General features: G+C 41.9%; 1 protein-coding gene across 1 annotated transcript; it reads right to left on the bottom strand.

Annotated features, from left to right (window-relative positions):
• Positions 1–1758: 1758 nt before the first annotated feature.
• On the bottom strand, positions 1759–19779 carry myg1 (myg1 exonuclease). Its single transcript, XM_088310036.1, has 7 exons — positions 19434–19779; positions 17435–17547; positions 13100–13259; positions 11380–11529; positions 9970–10092; positions 9681–9862; positions 1759–2753 (listed from the first exon to the last, which is right to left on the bottom strand). Exons 1-7 carry the CDS (start codon positions 19722–19724, stop codon positions 2564–2566), a joined length of 1209 nt encoding a protein of 402 aa, XP_088166162.1. The 5' UTR covers positions 19725–19779; the 3' UTR covers positions 1759–2563.
• Positions 19780–20285: the final 506 nt, after the last annotated feature.

The following is a 20285-nucleotide window of genomic DNA, read 5'->3' as shown; positions in this document are numbered from 1 at the left end:
TGCAAAGATGAGATACGGGACTACCAAGAGCCTGTCTGCAAACAGGAGGATGAACTTTGTTGACAATGTGGACTCAGCCAAACGAGAGGCATCATCTGTTGTCAGCAAATGAAATGAAGCCGGCGCTCGTTTGTAAACCGACGCTCATAGCGGAAAAGATTCATCAGCGACAAATGCAGCAAGACAAAGACGACGTCAACATGCGCACAATGCAGTGTGGAGTGATAGCAGAAACGCACTGGAGCATTTCTTGTTTTTCTCGTGGGACTAAATGCACTAACAGCAGGTCAGCGGGGGGGCAGGTGTTCTGCTCAGCCAGTCACTCTGTAGTCATTTTTTTTCACTGCTCTGCCTTGTGAGACCTGCGACCCCCGTTGGGGTTGTGTACCAACGCATGGTGGAATCTCCAAATCTGTGATGAAAAATAGAATGAGTTGCCGCTATTGATGAATATGTTGGGATGAAAAGTAAACATTTTTGGTAACGTTAGAAATATTTGCCAGGAAGTCCCAAATTTGAAAAGATTATCTAATGTGGAAGGAGTGGCGCATTGAAAATTACCAACATTCTTTTGTTGTTGTTGTGGTTGGTTTGTGTTCATGACTCCAATGTGGCTGCAAAAAGAAAATTCCTTTATGTGCAAATTTGGAGATATATGAAATTCATTCCTTTTCATTGGACAGCCACAATGTATAAATAAAACATATGTGAAAAAATGGTGATGGCGGGAAGCTTATTAGTGCATATTTTATTAATTAAAATATTCCTTTTATAGGAGTCTGCAGTGAATCAGACCATAAGTCCGCTGCTTCCTCCTAGTCAGTGATTATCGTTCATTACTCCCCAAGAAACAACGTCTCAGTAATTGCTGTGAATTACTATACGACAGCATGATGGATCCATGTAATAACACCCCAAAAAAAAAATACGGGAGATGAAAAATGACCAGACAAAGAAACAGGCAGCACCAGTGAATAACAATGAATGAAAGCAACAAGTAATTAATTTTTTTTTTTTTCCCTGACAGATGGAATGACAAGTGGCACATAATGGGTGTTCACATGGTGAAAATATGAAGGTAGCAAGGACCACTACAAATTATTGACCTTTCACTGATTAAACACCCACAACAGTGTCGGTAAATATACAGTTTGCTATTATGTCTAAATATATTCAACTGCTACATTACAGCTTTGTGTTAAAGGTGATAAGGCAAGAAAGGATTTTTTTGTAGGTGGGGTACAATCCTTTGAAGGCAAGTAATTGCATCGCAAGCAGTACTGAATGCTATTTTTAGTAGACACCTCTAGCTGTAAACGACTGATTGCGGGCTTCAAAAGCCCCCCAGGCCTTAGTTTGGGCACCCCTGGGCTAACGCAATACGATGGGAGGCACAGGTTGACTTACGAGGCAAGGAATTGGTGCGAAAACCCGACAAAAATTGTGCCTGTAGCTCACTGGGCCGCCGTGAGGATGACTTCTTTGCAGCTTTTGAAAATTTAATTTCTCTGAATTAATCAAGACTCGCGTTACAGACACTTTGATGGCGCAGCCTGGCAGAAATAGCCAGCGTGCGCCTCTTTGTAGTGTTCAACCAGAAAGGAGCCGCCGATTGCTCTGTGTGATGGGCGGCATGAATTGGACTTCTTTGAAAGGAGAATTTGTGACTATCGAAGGTGGCTTTGATGGCCCACGTTGGCAGATATGATCAGATTTGAAAACAGCTTCACAGCTGAACGAAGGGAACACACTACAAAGTATTTGTAAGTCAATTTTATTAGAAATGAATGGCATGAGAGTTCATTAGGTTCAGCTACACAGTCAAATAGGAACCAGTACAAGAACTGAATCCAAAAAATAAATCTGCCTTTAGAAATGATTATAGCGGTTTTACCTCCTCCAAGGTGGTTTTTTTTTTTTTATTGTTCTTATTCACTCGATTGAAAAACATTGAGGAGTGCTGGTAAATGGATTAAAATTATTGTTTGGGGTCAGCCCGTTTTTTATGGAAAATGCTTGTTGGTTTCTGCCTGCTTTATTTTCTTGGATTAAAATAATAAAAAAATGAATTTGAATAATGGATGCAGATGTGGATTTATAATAAATTTTGGGAATACTATAATTTCGACCCAATTTGTTTTTATAATTTTTTTCTGAAAATATATGAAGCTAATTCAGAGATCAGCATGATGCGTGTATACAAGCAGGTGCAATTTCGTTCCGATTCAAATGAACACTTTTGGGCATTAGTGGAGGTCTACAACCCACAAAGTGCTATGCTAGTTTCATTAGTCTTGTTGTGTTTGGCGTGGAGACATGTATTACATTACCCCGCCTCCCTTTTTTGGGCAAGACAAATAAGATGCCTCCATCAATCCATTATCTTTAAAAACTAGAAAAACTTCAGACGGTGTCAAACAAAACTGGGTATTATCACATAGGAAGCATATTTGATTGCGTAGGTGTACCTATTATTGTGGTCTGTTGCACGCCATATCTAGATTAACAAGATGAACATTTGTGAAAGTAACATCCTGAACACAAAAAAGAACCTTCTGACTGGTCAGCAGTCGCCATTGGCAGGCGAGTTGGCTGCAGCCTGTAAGGTCCTGCGGGCCATCTCCAAGGCCCCTTCCCGAGTCTTGTTCCCGCCGATAAACCCGGCAGCGTGGACGAAGACGCATCCCTCGATGCCGCTGAGCTTGGACAGCTCATCGTCGCGGATACCGCGCCACTCCTCGAGCAGGGGCAGTCTGAAAAAAAAAAGGCGGGGTCAGTTGGCGTGCAGCAGCAGCTGCTTCGTCTCCTGTTGTCACACTGTACAAAGTGTTGTGTCTATGAGTCTCTTCATCTGTAGCTAAAGGGCGCGAAGCGTAGCGTGGCCTCAATCAGACGCTGCAAATAGGCCACCAGAAGCAATCAGCCCTTATTCTTCTCCTCCAATTATGTGGAAAATCATACAAGAGCGCTCGGGTCCGCCGTCAATCAGGGAAAGACAGACTCAGAGAGGGGTTGACCTCACTACTAGAGTGTTCTCTTCATGGGGTGCATCGGAGGAGGAACATTTAGAAAAATGTAGAATGGTTTTTGTGAAGTGCAACGTATCTCCAATCTCTCAGGCTTTGACATTAAAAAAAAAAAAGTCATAATAAAAACCTGCCGTAGCACCGTGCCACCTCAGAAGTGCCCACCTCAGTATTTCTGAAGATGTGATGTGATGTGATTGTGAGAAATGCGTAGGAAAAATAAATAGCAGCCATAAATGGCCGTGACAGGCACTTGCGGTCGTGAACGACTCGACCCTGGCTTACATGAAACGCAATATTAACAAGTTCTTTACTTTGAAGCGAGTATTAAAAAAAAAAACACACACATTTTACAGTCTATATCAGGATTGGGGAATGTGTTTGTTTTGGGGGACTTTGTGGTCATGGGACACATTTTATTTTATAAACAATTTTAAACTAAATTATATAATTTATGTATCTATATTATATTACTATTTGTGTAGAATAGTTTTTAATCAAATTAATTAGCATTATTTATACATCCTTCACGCAAAGGAAATAATGGAAATGTGATTTCAATTGCTTGTATACAAAAGGTCGGGTCTGTGCCATGAAGCCCCGTATAGATTTGTCATCTGCCTAGGTTAGCAAATGTGCCACGAAAGTAAGCCCCTCAAACTTTGAAGACGGAGGTGAAGCAGAGCTGCAGTGTTGTTGGATGCTCCCTTCTCAGCATTGCCATCTTTGTAAAGACAGGATTCACGATACAGCCCGTTATGACTGATGCCGCGGTGAGTTCCAAAACATCATGAGAGAACATTAACACCCTCTGACAAAATCAATACCCAACAATTGGCCATTACGGTCCACCTGGTATGAATTCTGTCTCCATGGCAAAAACATAAGTGCCACACAATCACGTTGCAGCCCTTGTGCCACGAATCCATGTCGATACATGCTCATCCCCATAAAGACAGTCTGGGGAGGCGAGTGAGGCGCAGCCATAATCCCTGTTAAATGAATCAAGCGGTCGATAGTTCCATTGTATAGCGGCATGCGCGGGAAAGGTCACCAGGCTTGGTAATAAGGGAAGGAGTGGGAAGGTCTGCAGCGGCTGTTATGACAGGTCAGGAAGCCGGGATTCTCCGGATGATCGCTCTAAATATAAAGTCCACAATTAGCAAATGTGCAGCGCAGCGCAGAGACTTGCACCAAAGGCAGAAAAAGCGCGATACAAGCGACAGCCCATTTACTATCCAGTGCCATCAGGACAGACACCACAAAGCTGTGGCGCTTCAGTGCTTTAGAATCGAAAAAAAAAAAAAAAGACACTCGAGAATGACTTTACTGGAGTAAACATTAACTCATGGTTTGTAACATCCAGTATAGATGCACACAGGTGTGAGGGGCCATTGGAAATTTGGGGGGGAATTAGTTGATTTTTCACAAACTGTCGGTCTATTTCCATGCCAGTCGCACCGATTAACGTTCGTAGTGTGACGTCCACTATTCGATCCCCCTCGTCCTGGCGTCTATTACATTTTGGCGAATGACAGGACCAAAACCTAATTCAAGGAGATAAGTAAACAAAATGCATGGTTCATTTGCCTTTATTTTAACGTTAGCCTAAACTATAAGACCAAAACATTTTTGTATTATGTCAAACATTGCTTATTAAAATACAGATGAATTCATTGCTGGTTTTTAAAAATAATCATTCATTGAATTGCAATTGCAATATTGAGAGGGGGGGGCTCAGATTATTTTTCAAAATTAGTCAGCTCTCATTTATCCACCTCAAAATTGTCCATGTGAGTGAATGTTACAATCGTTTCAATGCGCTCTGCAATTTGCTGGCGACCAGTCCACACCTGGGAAAGGTTCCAGCGCAAACAAACATAATATGGATGGATTGTTCCATTACGATACAATTTGATTGATTAGCTTTCATTATCACCCCATTTGAAAAGGAAATTGGGATGTTTTAGTGAACAAACGTGACACAATGGCACACATGTGAATCCTCACCACACTTTCACGACAACATTCTTTTGAAAAGAAAAAAAAAAAAAAAACAAAGCCAAATAAATATCCCAACAACCCATTTGTGCCAATGCAAACAAACTGTAACTTCATGGACCAAAGTGGTAATAACCGAAACAACGGCCGGGACCACCTGGCAGCAAAAACAGCCAAACAATTATTCCTTCCTCCGCTCTAGGATGACGAGCCGATTCCTTGGGCAATAAACTGGAAGAGGAGATTGTGTTGTACAGCCTGTATTTTCTTTCGGTTTCGCCTGTCCCCCACATTACATTTCCGAGGAAGGACCGCTTCTACTGTTCTGCTCCCTATCCTCGCACACATTTGTGATAAAAATAAACCTCTCCCCCTCCCTCCACCACAGGTGCAGTGGCACTGACACAGGTGATAACAACACCCAGATAACACACTCAGCACATGTCTATTGGGAGGATGCGGGACGCTCAAAAGAGAAAGCCATCTGGATTTATGTTTTCTTCTTTTTAACATTCTTCTAATTCACTGTTCTTTCCCAATCATTGACGCTCCTGTGTGCATTATATTAAAGCTTTTGAGAGCTTCAGAGTTGACTTGAACGGACGCCGCCACCTAATGAGATTTGTGGAGTGGACTGGAAAGGAACATGGATGAGGTTACGTGCGAAAGGTGAGGCGACGAGATAGGAAGACGGGGGGAATGGGGGGTGGTGGAGGGAGGGTGAAGGGAAGGAATTAGCTGGAAAATGGCAAAAGATCGACTGTGGAAAAAGCTGATAGAGAGAGCAGAGGCATGCATACCATACCTAAGAGACTTGGGTGGGGGGGTGGATGTAGGCTTTAGACCGAGGTGAAAATAGTAAGAGCAAACACCACTTTCTATTCCTGTATCGTAATAAGACGATAATAGCAGAGAGTCAGGTGACTCACATGTGACCATTATACTTTGCCCGGCACCTCAATTTATCATGAATCTGTTCTGATGCGATTGTCTTGAGTGGCGCTGAAGATGTAGTACTTGTCCATGCCGAGGAAGAATCATCAGAGTGGAGGTTAAAAACATAGAGGAGGACAGAGAGGCCAAGAACGGACTGCATAACCTGGTTATATTCCAATAGTGTGTGAAGCAGCAGGAGACACTCGCTGCATGCATGGACGCAACACCAGCACACCATTAAATGAAACGCAATACAAGAAGTGGATTCAAAAAAGAAAAAAAAAAAAAGACTGCCCTTGCACAAATGAAACAGTGCAAGTTCCGCTATGGCCGAGCGATCCTGCTTCATCTGGTGGCTTAATGCGCCGGTTGGTCCTGGTGCAAGCAGAGCGCAATGGCAAAAAACTGCATCAAACACTGATTAGCAGGCCGGAGGTGAGGAAGAAAGTACGATGAACAAGCCTGAAATTGCTGGGGGGCATTTTGGTGATCTAGGTGAGAACTGAGATGGAAATCGCACGTTCGTCAAGAACCAAACTATTTGTCTTAAGCGCTTCAACACTTTCCTCAATTCATACTGAACATACACCTTCAAAGACACCATCAAAAAATTATTTGGAAGTGGCTCACGGAATTAAATACAGTCAGTCTCTCCCGAAAGATTAGCGACACCTTCATGCATCTATTATGCATGCCCTTTGGTTACAAGACAGATAGAAACAAACTGCATTCAGGTTTGAGAACGAGGGATAAATCTTCATGTCATGGGTAGAAATTAAATTATCCACTGAAAGGAGTGGGTGTGTATGTGTGCATACTGGGAGGCGGGAAAATAGAGGTCACAATAATAATACGACAGAAAAGCAATTGCATGGTGGATGATTTGAGCTGAGCTCGAGGCGGGGCAACTGGGATTGAGGCCAGTAAGTTGGGATGCAATTTAATAAACACTTGCTATTGCCCAACACGTTACATTATTCACATGAGAATGCTCGTTCACTGTCGAGTGATGAATAAGTGGAGTGACAACACAGCGTGATGGGGGAGAGTGAAGATAGACCGAATTAATATACGCGTCAGATGTCTTGTAATGGAGAGATGTGTTCATTCAATCACTTGCACCCTGCCACATACAGTCAATGCCTGACTTCTTGCATTACCTGTAAAATATGAAGAAATCTTTTTTTTATCTTTTGACAATATCATGTTTTTACAGTACATCGTTCCGATGCCAGGGTATGCATGATCTATATAACAGCGAATGATAGAAAATGAACAGAGTGAGGTTCTTCTTCATCAGCAGTTTTCTATCCCTGAAACATTTCACCAACTTTGGACTGAATGGCCAATGAATGCAACGTCTATCAGTACGCCTCTGATGTGCCAAATTGCCAAGCGGCATCTTCAAAGGGCTAGTGTCACATAGCTGTCAAGCCCAAAAAAAAAAAAAAACCTTCTCATGAAGAACAAGTAGGCTAGAGTAGCATTACGGTATTATAACAAAACTAATATATCTATATATAGATATATAGATATAGATGTAGATATATATATATAGATATAGATATATATATATAGATATATATATATATGTGTGTGTGGGGGGGGTGTATATGAAAACACTGTTTTTAATGACTGATATTTTTTTATTATTTTATCTATTTTTCTTAATCGAAATTAAGAAGCCAAGTCATTAAGAGTAGATAACATTATTTGTTCCTGCAACTTGGTCCCTTAGGCACTAGCTGCATTTGTTTGCAAAGAGTAATTGACAAAAAGACAAAAGCCGTTTCCGCCATTTTTAAAGAGACACATTCAGGCCAGCAGGAAAAAAAAAAAGGCGAATGAAGGCGGCCGGCTTTGAAGCGCTCCACTGTGCGCCCATCTGACAGGCACTTATGTTGAAGTAAATGCATGCCAAATGCATGGCCATTCGATGGCACTGTATAATTGGGACAAGCTGGAATCGACCGCCACCACCACGTGCCGCCACAAATGAAAGCACAGTGACCACAGCGCACTGAAAAAAAAAAAAAGACTGGCTGACTGTAAACTGGGAAAACAAAAGTGAGTTTTTTGCAGCTCACACAAAATACAGAATGTGTGTGTGGCATCCTGGAAATCGGCGCAGCGAGTCAATGACAGCGACTACAGTGTTCCTGTGGGTCTGCTGATGACGTTAATCGAGCAGCTTTGTGGACAGGCTCGGCAGGTAAACATTTCCCCTCTGGGGAACAGGAGCCATTCTGGATAGGTGCTAATCATCTAACACGTTCACACTTCATCCCATCATCACTGCCATTAATCAGCAAGACAGAAAAAAGAATTAAAATGAAGTGTGGTCGACAAGGTGGCGGACTGCAGGTTTGTGCCTAGGCGACAGAAGCTAATGAGCAGCAGGTTCCGATCAATTTAGTGGTGTCCATATTAATGAATTAATTGACAACTGATCATCCAGCAGTAATCCTCTGACAGTTTATCTTCTGTGCTTAATCCAAATAAGACATTTGCCAACATCTGACAGACAACGACAGAAACCGGCAACAGTGGCTAATAACCATAATCTGAGGAAAATGGTTTTGTCATTTAATGCAAATTAAAATTGTATCAAATTCTCAGATTATTTGACGGAACAATCAATACATTGTTTATTCTATTCTATTCAATTCTAAAATATTCCAATGTGACAGACCTACCGATCTTATCATGATGTGATTTTTAGTATTACAGTATATAACAAAATCCATTGTGCTGCATAACATATGCTGTTATTTTGATATTAGTGGTCAAGGTTGATGATAACGATACATTTTGCCACAAGTGAAATTAATCATTTAAATGTCTGAACTTAACACAAGCAAGCTCAACAAACATTTAGAAGACATGTATCTCCCTCACAGAAAAACATTTTGCATCCCAACTGCATGTTCCATCCAAGTTGCTCTACGCTGCTCGTGTTTTACACTAAATAATAGTTACGATAATATTGCGCACCTGCTTTTGACCCCTGTGTGTTTTTTCCACCTTCCCCATCTATACAAACGTTGACTGAACATGAGGACAATCGCATCGCATGTATTTTCAATGTCGTCATTAACGGAGCGGACTCTCACAGGTACAGTGATGCAAATTTGGCCTGACCTTGTTCCACTGCATTCCCCTGGGCGGAGGCGAGTCGCCTATGGTGACGGGCTAATTAAAGGAACTGGTTCGGTAGAGGATGTTGCTAGCAAGATTACACTTGTGGAGCACACATTCATTAAAACCCACCTTTACAAAAGGAGTGGAGTTCATGCGGATAATTGTCTGTAAATGAAAGCATCAGTCAAGTAGGCAAGTGGCTACGTAGTGTTTCCCAGAAGTAAGGAAGCCACACATGATGTCTGGGCTCAGGTGGCTCTGTTGAGACGTAGGATGTGTTTACATCCTTTTAACTCTGTCTCTCTACAGAGCAATGACCTCTGCTTCAACTAAACGATCCTTCTCCTTCATCAAACAAGGATTTCTGTACTTCCATGAGTTGTTGTCAAACGCTCCAATGAGCAGTGACTCAACTAAACAACGGGGAGACTGTGGAGCTAAACTAAACACATCGGGGAGTGATGGAGCCCAAGCCTGCCATTGCACGATATCCACTCGGGCTCCTTTGATAATACGCAGCTGGACCTTGTCATGCAGACATTATTTAAAAGAAATCATATCGCCAACTGTTATCACCTGCTCTGGAAGGTGTTGAGGCCCGCGGGGACACACTGGACCCTCCACTGCCCATTCTGGTCACGGTACAGCACATACTTAATGGGCGTGTCTACCTGGAGCTCCTTCTCCAGGGCGAACAGATGCTCCTTCCAGGGACAGCCACCCTGGGAGAACTCCATCACCTGCCCACTGGGATCGACCTGGAAACAAGAGGGGCTAATCATAGTCTGTCGGAACTTTTTCAAACGTCACAACACTCAGCACACATTGCAGATATGTTACTGCAGCCGTATCATTTCACATGTACCTTGTACCGCCCATTAACGGCTTCTTCCACAACCTGGCGGGCTGGCAACCAGGAGGACTTGTAGAAATCCAAACGGTCCAGAAACTCGTCCCCAACTAATGCCAAAGCCTTTTTGAACCCCTCCTGCGGATGGAAAGACGTACGTAGTTGGTGCAGTAAAAAGAGCAAGTTGGGTATATATATTTTTTATGTTTTATCGTCTAACTGTTTGGTGCCAAAGTAAAAGGTAACTAGTTGTATTCATATTTCATTTTTTCCAATACAGAATGATGTGTGTGAGTGTGTGTGTGTATTCAGTAAAGTTATATATAAAATTAAAAAAACATTTTAATTTGTCTAGTGTAGCGTTTTAATGTATCTTAAACATGTCAGGCCAACCTAAGAAAGAGATGACAATTCCAAAAATGAATATCATTGGGCAAACTTGACCTATATTGAGTCAACATAACCAAAACAGCTTAGAAAACAAACAAATCCAATGTAGACTGTGATGATTGTGAGCATCACACACATAGAAGGAATAGATGTGAATATCTTTGCGTCCTAAAAAGTCTTGTCTGTTGAGGATTTTTGGCAAGCAATTTTTCAATTAAATCTGAGTGCCTTTGTGCTCTCTGCATCTCTGCGGGAAATGTGTAAATAGCATTGCAATTGGAAGCAATTGCATAGAATCACTTGAGAACGAAAAATGGGCCAAGCTGGTAAGCTGACGCAGCCACGATGATGGAATAACGCGTTGACAGACGGCGGTTCTACATAGGTAGATTAAAGGTGTCTTATACGAGTCGGCACAATAACATGCGCCATATCCGCTGCAGGCATTCTGCTACTGTACTAATGAGGGAACGGACATACAAACAACTCTTTCAATAAGGGCTTCACATCAATTTTAAGTAGGGCTAATCAGTAGAATGAATAATTCTAAAAATTATTTGATAGCTGCAAAAGTAGTTACCGACGTAGTCACTGTTATTCACTGGGCTGCTTTATACTCATGGTCCTGACATTTATTGCGATTATGACTTCACTATGCATTAGGGTAGCTTTACTGTGCATTGCGTTCAAATTTGGGTTACCTCACCCCTGTAAGAACAGAACTCCGTCGTACACGGAGAACACCCTGTAACTTTGCTTCATCATAGAAAAAGGAATAAAGCTCTGGATATTTTATGCACAGATGTCTGCATGTGTTGTTATTACCGCTACTTGCAGCAAAAAATGGAAAAAATAAACCATTTGTTGATTGTGCTTCGGGTCTGACAGTCAGAATAATGGGATGGGATGCAATACCTTGAGCTGCACCAATAATCGCCGCGTTTGAGGTGCAACTGACTTTCATGCTGTTTCACGTCACGTTTCTGTCACGAGACTCGCCGATTTCCATTTCAAAGTGGGCGCACACATGCTCACCTCGGTGTCCTGACTCTTGCTGTTCCAGCACGGATTCAGATGACCAACACGTGTGCTCAGCGTGGTGGAGATGGCGTAGCGTGCCTCGCCGTCACACTGTGAAATGCCATTGTCTATGGCGTCCACCTCCTCCACAAAGCTCTCATAGAGCTGCCAGAAAATTAACAGAGGATGCGAAAGGAGAGCTTAATGAATGCGTAATGATATGGAAATAGGCAGTCTCATATTAATGCATTTTTTTCCCCAAGACGGGAGGAGGCAGAAACGGGACATTGGGGCCCATTAGGTCCAAATGTATTGCTAGTAACTGAGGGCTAAAGCGCGCTGCACCCTCGTTAAAACAGAGAGGACCGCTGCTATTTTACAGTTACTTGGAAAAGGTTAGACAGGAAACAATAGAAGCGCACCAAAGACAGAGATTTATTTCAGACTAAACGTCCTTTCTTATCGGGACATCCAAGGTAACCCGCTGAACAGTTGACATTAGAAGAGGGACGTATAAGGTGAAACGGAGCCTTGGGGCATATAAAAAGAGCTTCTGTGAGTCCAACGTGGCTGATGAGCACACACAAAACAATATGTTTGAGGAGTCACACAGGCTGGAGATGACGCGAGTTAATAGTGATTACATTCATGGCGAGCAAAGCTAATGTGCCATGCAAAGAGGCGTGTGCACGGGCCTCCTGCTGATGGGTCCAAATTCCAATAAATAGAACTGCGGTATACTCGGCTGGGAGCCTGGCACAGCGCAATTGTCACATTTCCGACTAGCTGCTTTTATTTCTGCTCCTGCTCTGCTGCCAACTTTATGATGGAGGAAAAACGCCATAAACACATTTTTCATTTCTTACGTACTGTGCGTTTTGGGCTTAGAGGAGAAGTACATTTTTCTTCAAAATTTGAAACATTTCTCAGGTGTCTTATGAATATGCAAGCTGATTTAATCAAAATAGCCCATGGACCAAGAATTAAACCGCATTTTTCCCTTTTTTTATGCCCCTGAACCTATCTATTCTGTGCCATGCTTAGTAGCCACTCCACTTTGAGGTTAACGCCGGGTATAGCTTTGGTTAAAATGAGCAGAGCTAAAGGGGGACGCAACGAGGCAAGCAGTTACTACTTGTACAAAAAATGTATTGCATTTTCTCTCACGGAGGCAGCACTTCATCACCAACCCTCCAAATTTGAACTGGCAAATTCATAGTGGATCCCTACAAGTGGGTCATGCAGCGGACACATTACCAAACACAAAGGCACTGCAGCCAACTACATACAAATTTCCAATAATAGGCTTTATTTAAGAGCCTCCATGGAAATATCTTTAATCTTGGCATCATCATAAGAATTGGCATAGCTTCATCATTAGCCGCCTAGGTGGGTCCATTTGTTGTGTATGTGTGATATGATGAGGCGATCAGATTGGTTCCCAGTCAAAACTGCCCTCCGAGGGAAACGCCTACGATGAGGCCAGCGACAAAAATGAGTTTGACTTCCCTGATGTAGATATCATACGCCATCATGATGATATCACTCTCAGGATCAGAGTGGTTTGAATTGATGTAGTTTGAGCGCATGCAGGTCCTTCGACTGCTCATTGACTTGTTTTCCTCTCGCTGCTGCCGGCAGTGGATTATTTGGTCCAGTAGAAAATCGCAGCGGAGAGAACACAATGCAGGCTAATTCCCGGGAAGCGTCAATACGGTCATCGTGTCACTCTCACTTTGTCATAGAGGATCTCCAGCTGCTTGTCGTCGTCCTTCAGCTGCGTCAGCTGGGCCAGCAGCTGACGGCCAAAGTGGAGATAGACCAGGCCGGCAGAGCTGAGCTTGGTCACCCAAGGCTTGTCGGGACGCAGGCTGTGGAAGGTCTCTGCAAAGGTCCTGAATGGAAAGAGTTGTTGACATCAAGTTGAGATGGCCATAGGATGGGACATTTATTTCTTTAAATACTCATGGGCGTCTTTGGTTTGTCCTCCGCCACATTAGTTGGCAAGAACCTTAAGGACATGTCCACGTGAATATATTTAACTTTTGCTTAGTTTCCTTTCGTCCACATGTAATGTGCTTTGTCAGTGTGAGAAAAATCAAGAGAATCTTGTTGCACTTTCGAAGGCCTCAACAATGCCCGAACTATGACAGATACTCACAAGCATCTTTCTAGGTGGAAATGTGTAATATTTTAGGGGTCTTAAACATATCTCCTCAAAATTCACCCTGGCAAGCTTGGGAAAGAATAGCCTACATTCCACCCTAAATTTGGCGGTCATGTCTATCATACCTTGCACAAAAAACTTCCATTATTTTGCACCATTTCAGATTTGAGTCTACACCCATTTATCAATTTTTTGGGAGGATTTGCCATGGAAAATGAGGAGAGAAGGCCCATCCATTTCTGCTCCTTGCATTAATATGTTTGTAGAAAAGCACGCCAGATGGTCAGATGCTCTCACGGGTCATGTACAGTATAGCCCAAGAGCTGTCAGGTCCCCATTAGCATTTGTGATTTCAATAAAATAAATATTTAGTATTGCAAAGTTAGTATCAAGTTTGTTTGTTTTTCTTTATCCTAATATCTGCTGCATGACTGGATGTGTATCAGATGTCAATCGTAAGGACTTGGGATGCCATAAATAGCCCACTAAGATTCATTTCCAGTCCGCATGGAGCAGAGATGGAGAGCTAGCAGGTTGCGTGGCGTGTTTGTGAGCGTGAGCACACATAAATAAGCGGCCACGTGCGCAGATGGAGCAAGTGAGGCTGGGCTCTTATCCGGCGGCATCGAGGCACTGCTGGTCATTTGATTCAGGCCTAATTGGAAGGCACGCGCGAGCTGCAGCTGATAAGTGACTGTCAAGTGAACGAGTGACACGTGAGGGAGGCGGGGGGTAATCAGGGCCATTAAAGATCCTAATTGGCCAACGTGGAGCATCCCCGTGCTCATTAACAAGTGAAGAGGGAAGTGAAAAGTGGAGATGAAGATTGGATTCCTAATAAAGATTGGAATGACAAAGTTTGATCTAGTTACTTAGTTCCTCTTTTAATTCAAATATTAGATTTAATGGTTCTTGACTTGCCTGTCACATTCAGTGCCCTTTTCTTTGTTTTATTACCCAATTACAAATGAATTATGTCATGATCAACAATTTGCTTGGTTGATTAATGACAGTTTCCACAAATTTTGGTAGAGGTGCATATAAAGATGTTCCTTTCCGCTGTTCGACTCTACTTTTTTGTTGTTGTGGTTGAAATTTGTTGAAACAATTTGGAAGTCAACGGTTCCACTTTGGGCGTTTCCACTGGATTCAGGACACTTCTGGCTTTCATGTGCCATTCAGGTTAAGTATTTTTGTCAATAATTGTGTCTCCTTTGCTCTAATTTTGTATTTGTCCGCTAATAGTTTTGCATTTCTCTTAATACTTTTGAATAGTTTTGTATTTTTCTTATATCTGATATTTTCACAATATTTGTGTATTTTTTAGTTGTGTTTTACAGCTAATATTTTGGGATTTCCCATATTTGGCAACTAATATTTTGAAGTATTTATGTTCTGTATTTATATATTATATATAGATCTGTATTTTTTACATTTGAATTTTTCTTGTGATATTCGTGATTATTTTCCTAATTGTGTATTTTTCATATATATATATATATATATATATATATATATATATATATATATATATATATATATATATATATGTAGTTTTCAGCTTGTTTTTTTAACCTTATTAATATTTGTCTACTGCAGTATTGCCTAATATGTCAGTATTTTTTTGTCGAATGTTTTCTAGTATTTCTCTTTACTATTTAGTATTTTTTCTCCAATATTTGTCTAGTTGACAATTAAAATGTTATTTTTTTTATACTTTGTAATCTAATAGGTTGATCTATTTCCGTAATATTTTTTAATTCTTCTTGTAGGGTTTGTGAGTTTTACAACTAATTATTTTGTTTTCTAATGTTTGCTATCCAGTACAAATGATTCTAATGTTTGTTTTCATAAGGGATATTAATAGTGTTGCTGTCATGTCCATCTGTTATACTGCTTGTGAATCTCCCTTCTATCGCCAACTTCACGCACAGAGCAGCCCGCTTAGACCCATTACTCACATCTTGCGCCGCGCATCTGCGCAATATGAGTAACACCCACGTTCTCCAGCGGGCCCCTGGCAGTGCGGTGACAGCCGGTGTGCCTCGTGAATGCCCAGCAGGGAGGGCGATCAATAGAAGAGCATTAATTATCAACAGCTGCCTGCTGGGAAAAGAGACCTGCTATGTCTTAATCATACAGTGTGTGTGTGTGTGTGCGCGTGTGTGTGCATGCGTGCGTGTGGGGGATCTATGGCAGTTAACTGTCAACATCAGGGCACAGAGGTGACCAGTCTCTTTGAGTGAGTGAATGCCATCTGCAGTTAAAGATCGTGCACTCCTCATTGTGTGAACTATTTTTTCCAAGATGACTTGAGGCACAATGAGGACGTTCAATACACAGAGGCCTAACGGAGTTCATGCTCGTAACAAAGGTCCGAGTTATGTGAATGCAGCAGTTCTTATATTTGTTTCGTATACATACAGAGCCAGAGCCCCTAAAGGGGAAAATTTATGGAAAATTGACTCTTTAATAGTTAAAAAAATAATAATTGGGGCTCTGGAGTGCCTACTCAATCATCAGGTGTGAAACTAAACAGCAAATCTTTAGTTATCTGTCCATTTCAGAAAATGTCTGAGAGAAAGACATTTTGAAGTGTTAGAGCGGGTGGTGCTAAGTTATATAACAACCCACCCAACACTGAGTTTCTCCGCCTATGATATTATCAACTAGTGCAGGTGAGAATCCAGAGTCACCTTCAAGCAACGACCGGGGTCCGACCACTGCTGCTCTTATATCCTGTCATGCAGAAACACCCACATCCCCCATGGGTGACATGACCCAATAGTCAAGTCAAAGCCAAAAAGGTAAGCAGAGCTGCATTGAGTTTTGTGAGAAGCAAAAATTGGTAGGTTGATTGGATGCTCCCAATTGTCCCTATAGGTGTGATTGCATGTGAGCGTGGATGGTTGTTCGTCTTTGTGTGCCCTACGATTGGCTGCCAACCAGTTCAGGGTGTACCCCGCCTACTGCTTGAAGACAGCTGGGATAAGGCTCCAGCACGCCTGGATGAGCAGATCAGATAACGGATGGCTGATGCCGTAAGCTTCTGTTACGTGTCACATATTTGATTGCTCAGCTAAGTCTTCAATGCATCTGGTAGATATTTGTGTTTGGTGATGCATGCATGTGCCACATACACACAGTGTAGATTTGTGCCAAACTCTACCTTCATAAGTAAAATGAGCGCTAGCTTTTATATTTTCCCACACTTTGGGCTCTGCACCCACAAACAGAATACACTCCAGTACAGGCCTCCACTCCCAGTCGTCATGGTAACCAAATCTGTACTCTTCATTGACTTGATAAGGGAATATGCATGGATTATTCAAAGTTAAAAATTTAATTTTCTCCATAATATGCCCCCTTTAGTATGACAAGGTTGCTTGTACGTATGTTTTAGTATTTTTATCATATTAACATAAGGCTAAATGACCTCTGCTTCCTTCCACGACCGAGATTCCCACGTTGCCGTCGTGTGGAGGCTTGAGCGGCTCCCTGGAGTGCAGCCAGCACTCTGGGGGCCTGACTAAGAGGAATCTCACCCTGGTGGTCGAACCAAGCGTTAAAACTTGCTCTCGACTACACACCTCAAAAATGGAATTGGCTTTCAGGGATGAGACAGGAGGTGTGAAAACCACACGAAACTACTACTACCTCTGCTTCAATGTGTCATATTTTTAAAATGTAAAGTATACAATAAATAAAAGTTTTATGAAGTGGCACCAATGCCATGTTCCACTTTGAGAGTCTACCCCTCACAACAGCCTCGATATGTGGAATCATGAACAATTTACAAATTATATATCAAGTTCACTGGTGTGGCTTCTCTCGATGGACTAATAACCCTCAACCGGAGCTGCTATCTCATCCTCCGCATAGCCGTAAATCACTGCGGCGTACCTCTGATGATGATCGTAGCGGTGCCTTTGTGGATCAAATTCTCCTCCCACATCGACGACAATGTCACAGCCAGCCAGTAGCGTGGGGTCCCTGGTCCGCACGATCTCCGCATCCTGTGCAAGGAACAGAACGGAGGTGCAATTAGCGGTCAAGTGAGATGGGAAGTCTTCGGGAAATGACAATTCGATTCCTCCAAATGTCTCATTTTAGTGCCCTAAACCAACAGGATGTAACAGAATGGAAAATTAAATGAATCGCGCTTAGCACTCACTGCTGAACGCGTAGGCCTAATTGGACTCGAAGGAGGGACCCAGTTTGACCTTTTAACAAGCCAATCAATCATTAGGTCAACTTGAATGCTCACCATGCACTTCATTAAGAGGCGCTCTTGCAAACATCTAATGAGCACTATTAGACAAGTGAGCTGTTGTATCCAAAAGTCCCCCTTACCAAAGATAAAACTGCTCACCAATTCTGGATTTTTTTTTCGCCGATTCCGAATCTGTCCTTGTTTTTGCTTTAGCATATCATGTTTTCATAATAATACTAATATGATAATACAGTAATATAGTTAGCAATATTTCTGAATTATGGTTTGGGTTCAGCAACAGGTGGATTTTTTTCTGAAACATCATGGCTATAAATTATAAAAGGATTTAAGCTGTACAGATGTATTTATATAAACAATTATGAAAGTAAGTGAGCATACGTTTCCTCCCATACAGTTGCGTTTTCCTCGAGTGCAAGGTCAACAACAGCCAGATCAGGACGCACAACATAGTCGTGGTCAGTTATGACATTGTCGCTTCCGAAGGAAATCCCCCACAAAAACTGAGTGTACTATTCAGGTGGACTCCGCTGAAACATGACATAAAGGCACACAGCAATAGTGAGCATAAGTGGTCATTGTTCGCGGGTACTTGAATTTTATCATTTTTATTTACAAGTATCGTGGCTAACTGAGATGCGCCATCTGTACAATTCTCAAGCTACGGCACGACAGTGATCCGGAAGTAGTTGGGCTACCTAGTTTTTTGGGCCGGAGGTTCCGCCACTTCTGTGGCATGTACCCCATAGCAAAAGATCTGCGAATCATTGAAGCCCTCTGACTAAATTGGGTTTATGATTGCGGGTGGATGCCACCAGGTGGCATCAAAGCACTAAAACTGGAGAGGATGAAAAAGCACATACGGATGCATAGTGATAAAAAAGGCACACACGCGGGCCACATAAAATGAGGTTGCGGGCCAGATCTGACCCCTGGGCCTTGAGTTTGACACCTGTGTTTTAAACAGTACAATATTACGTCATTACCTTGCGTGGGTCATAGGAATTTAGTTAAAAAAAATAACAGGCATTTGTCATAGACAATACTCTTTAGCCTTGCGTTTGTCACTAGCTAGTCTGTAAACAAATACAGTGCAGCTCAACTTTTGGCTAGCAGACAGTAGCAGCTAGTAATACGTTGTGGAAGTATGTCAAACTAATTTAAAACGGCGTTGAAAAATGTAACATAATCTACATGTATTTTCTGAGCCTATTTTTCAACAAAAAAACACTTTAGTGTTCTTAATGTCTATAAAATGGTCAAGACTGTGCAACAATTGTAAATTATGAGTCCCAGGGTGAAAAAAATGGCACACCTTTTTTACTTATATATGCAACAAAATGTAACTTTACCCTTATCAATTATGTTTCGTTGGGGTACTTAGTACGATAATCACTATTAGAGATTATGCAGATGTGCCTAACGTTTCGACCACTCATCAGCCAAGCCCCACTTTTTTTCTTTAAGGTCATAAAGAAAAAAAGTGCTCATTTCTATTCGCGATATTGACACACTGACGTTTCCACCGTATCATAATTCGATATCTCGTTACAACAGCGCCACGATGTGGCATGTTGTAGTGACACAAGGCCAAACACTTAAATCGCCCACCACTACTTTAGAATACATTTACCCCGTAGTAATATAACATATCATTCACAGTTTGCCCACCTTGTATTCGGGTAGCTGCCGTAGGAAAAAGCAGGCCAGAACCTCGTCACAGTGAAAGGTTCCGTTGTGAGTTCCGATCTTTTTGGCGGCCATTATTCTGTCAACACACAACCTCTTGGCTTCACTCGACATGTATCGTCTCCCCGTGGCGTTGACGACAAATGCGGCACGCTGAGCACGGAACAGCCGAGGACTCAACTTTTGCAACGTGACACTGTTTCTTGTGTTGATTGTGTCCGCGAGATATTTTGTTCGAACTAAATTTGTCGCAAGCACACGCGCGCGCCTCATCAATGCAGCAAGCCGGCGGGGGACACATCTAAGGGAAGGACCGATTAACGTGCATCTGTTTTATTGACCCGCGGAAACAGAGACCCAGTGCCGAAGTTTCCATTTGTTGAACTAACGAAATGGACAGAAAATTTAACCTGTTGTGTAAATTATTGTTATAAATTGATCTCTAAATATTCAAAACACCAAATAGCTCTTCAGAACTCCGGAAAAAGGCTGAACTGGTTAAAGAAAACGAAATTTACATCACTTGCCATCTCTGACAGTAATTAGAGTCAAATAAGATTACTATTCAAATGCAATTTTCTTGGTTTACTTGGTATAGTATATTGAGAAATATATTTTTTTCAATACTGTTTTTCAGGTGCCTACAAGTACCTGTAATGGGATTGTGCTAAACACAGCACAAGACAAATACCATTTATCATTAAAAAAAAGTGTATTTTGTTATGGTTGAGAACGACAAATCATTAATTTATGTGTTTTAATTTGTGTTCTAATTTCCTGCTCATTTATATTGCAGTATATGAAAAGCACTGTTGTGAAATGTGCTATATAAAT

Source organism: Idiotropiscis lumnitzeri, chromosome 11 (genome assembly GCF_059441095.1).
Source record: "Idiotropiscis lumnitzeri isolate Australia: NSW breed Sydney's pygmy pipehorse chromosome 11, RoL_Ilum_1.0, whole genome shotgun sequence".
NCBI lineage: Eukaryota > Metazoa > Chordata > Actinopteri > Syngnathiformes > Syngnathidae > Idiotropiscis > Idiotropiscis lumnitzeri.
This window is presented reverse-complemented; position numbering and strand designations above follow the sequence as displayed.

Coding starts and splice junctions, on each gene's coding strand:
- myg1 (XM_088310036.1), bottom strand. CDS start 19,724: ATGAGGCGCGCGCGTGTGCTTGCGACAAATTTAGTTCGAACAAAATAT. Junction 17,548..19,433: donor GGCAGCTACCCGAATACAAG/GTGGGCAAACTG, acceptor TTCCTTGCACAG/GATGCGGAGATCGTGCGGAC. Junction 13,260..17,434: donor CGCTACGATCATCATCAGAG/GTACGCCGCAGT, acceptor CTTTCCATTCAG/GACCTTTGCAGAGACCTTCC.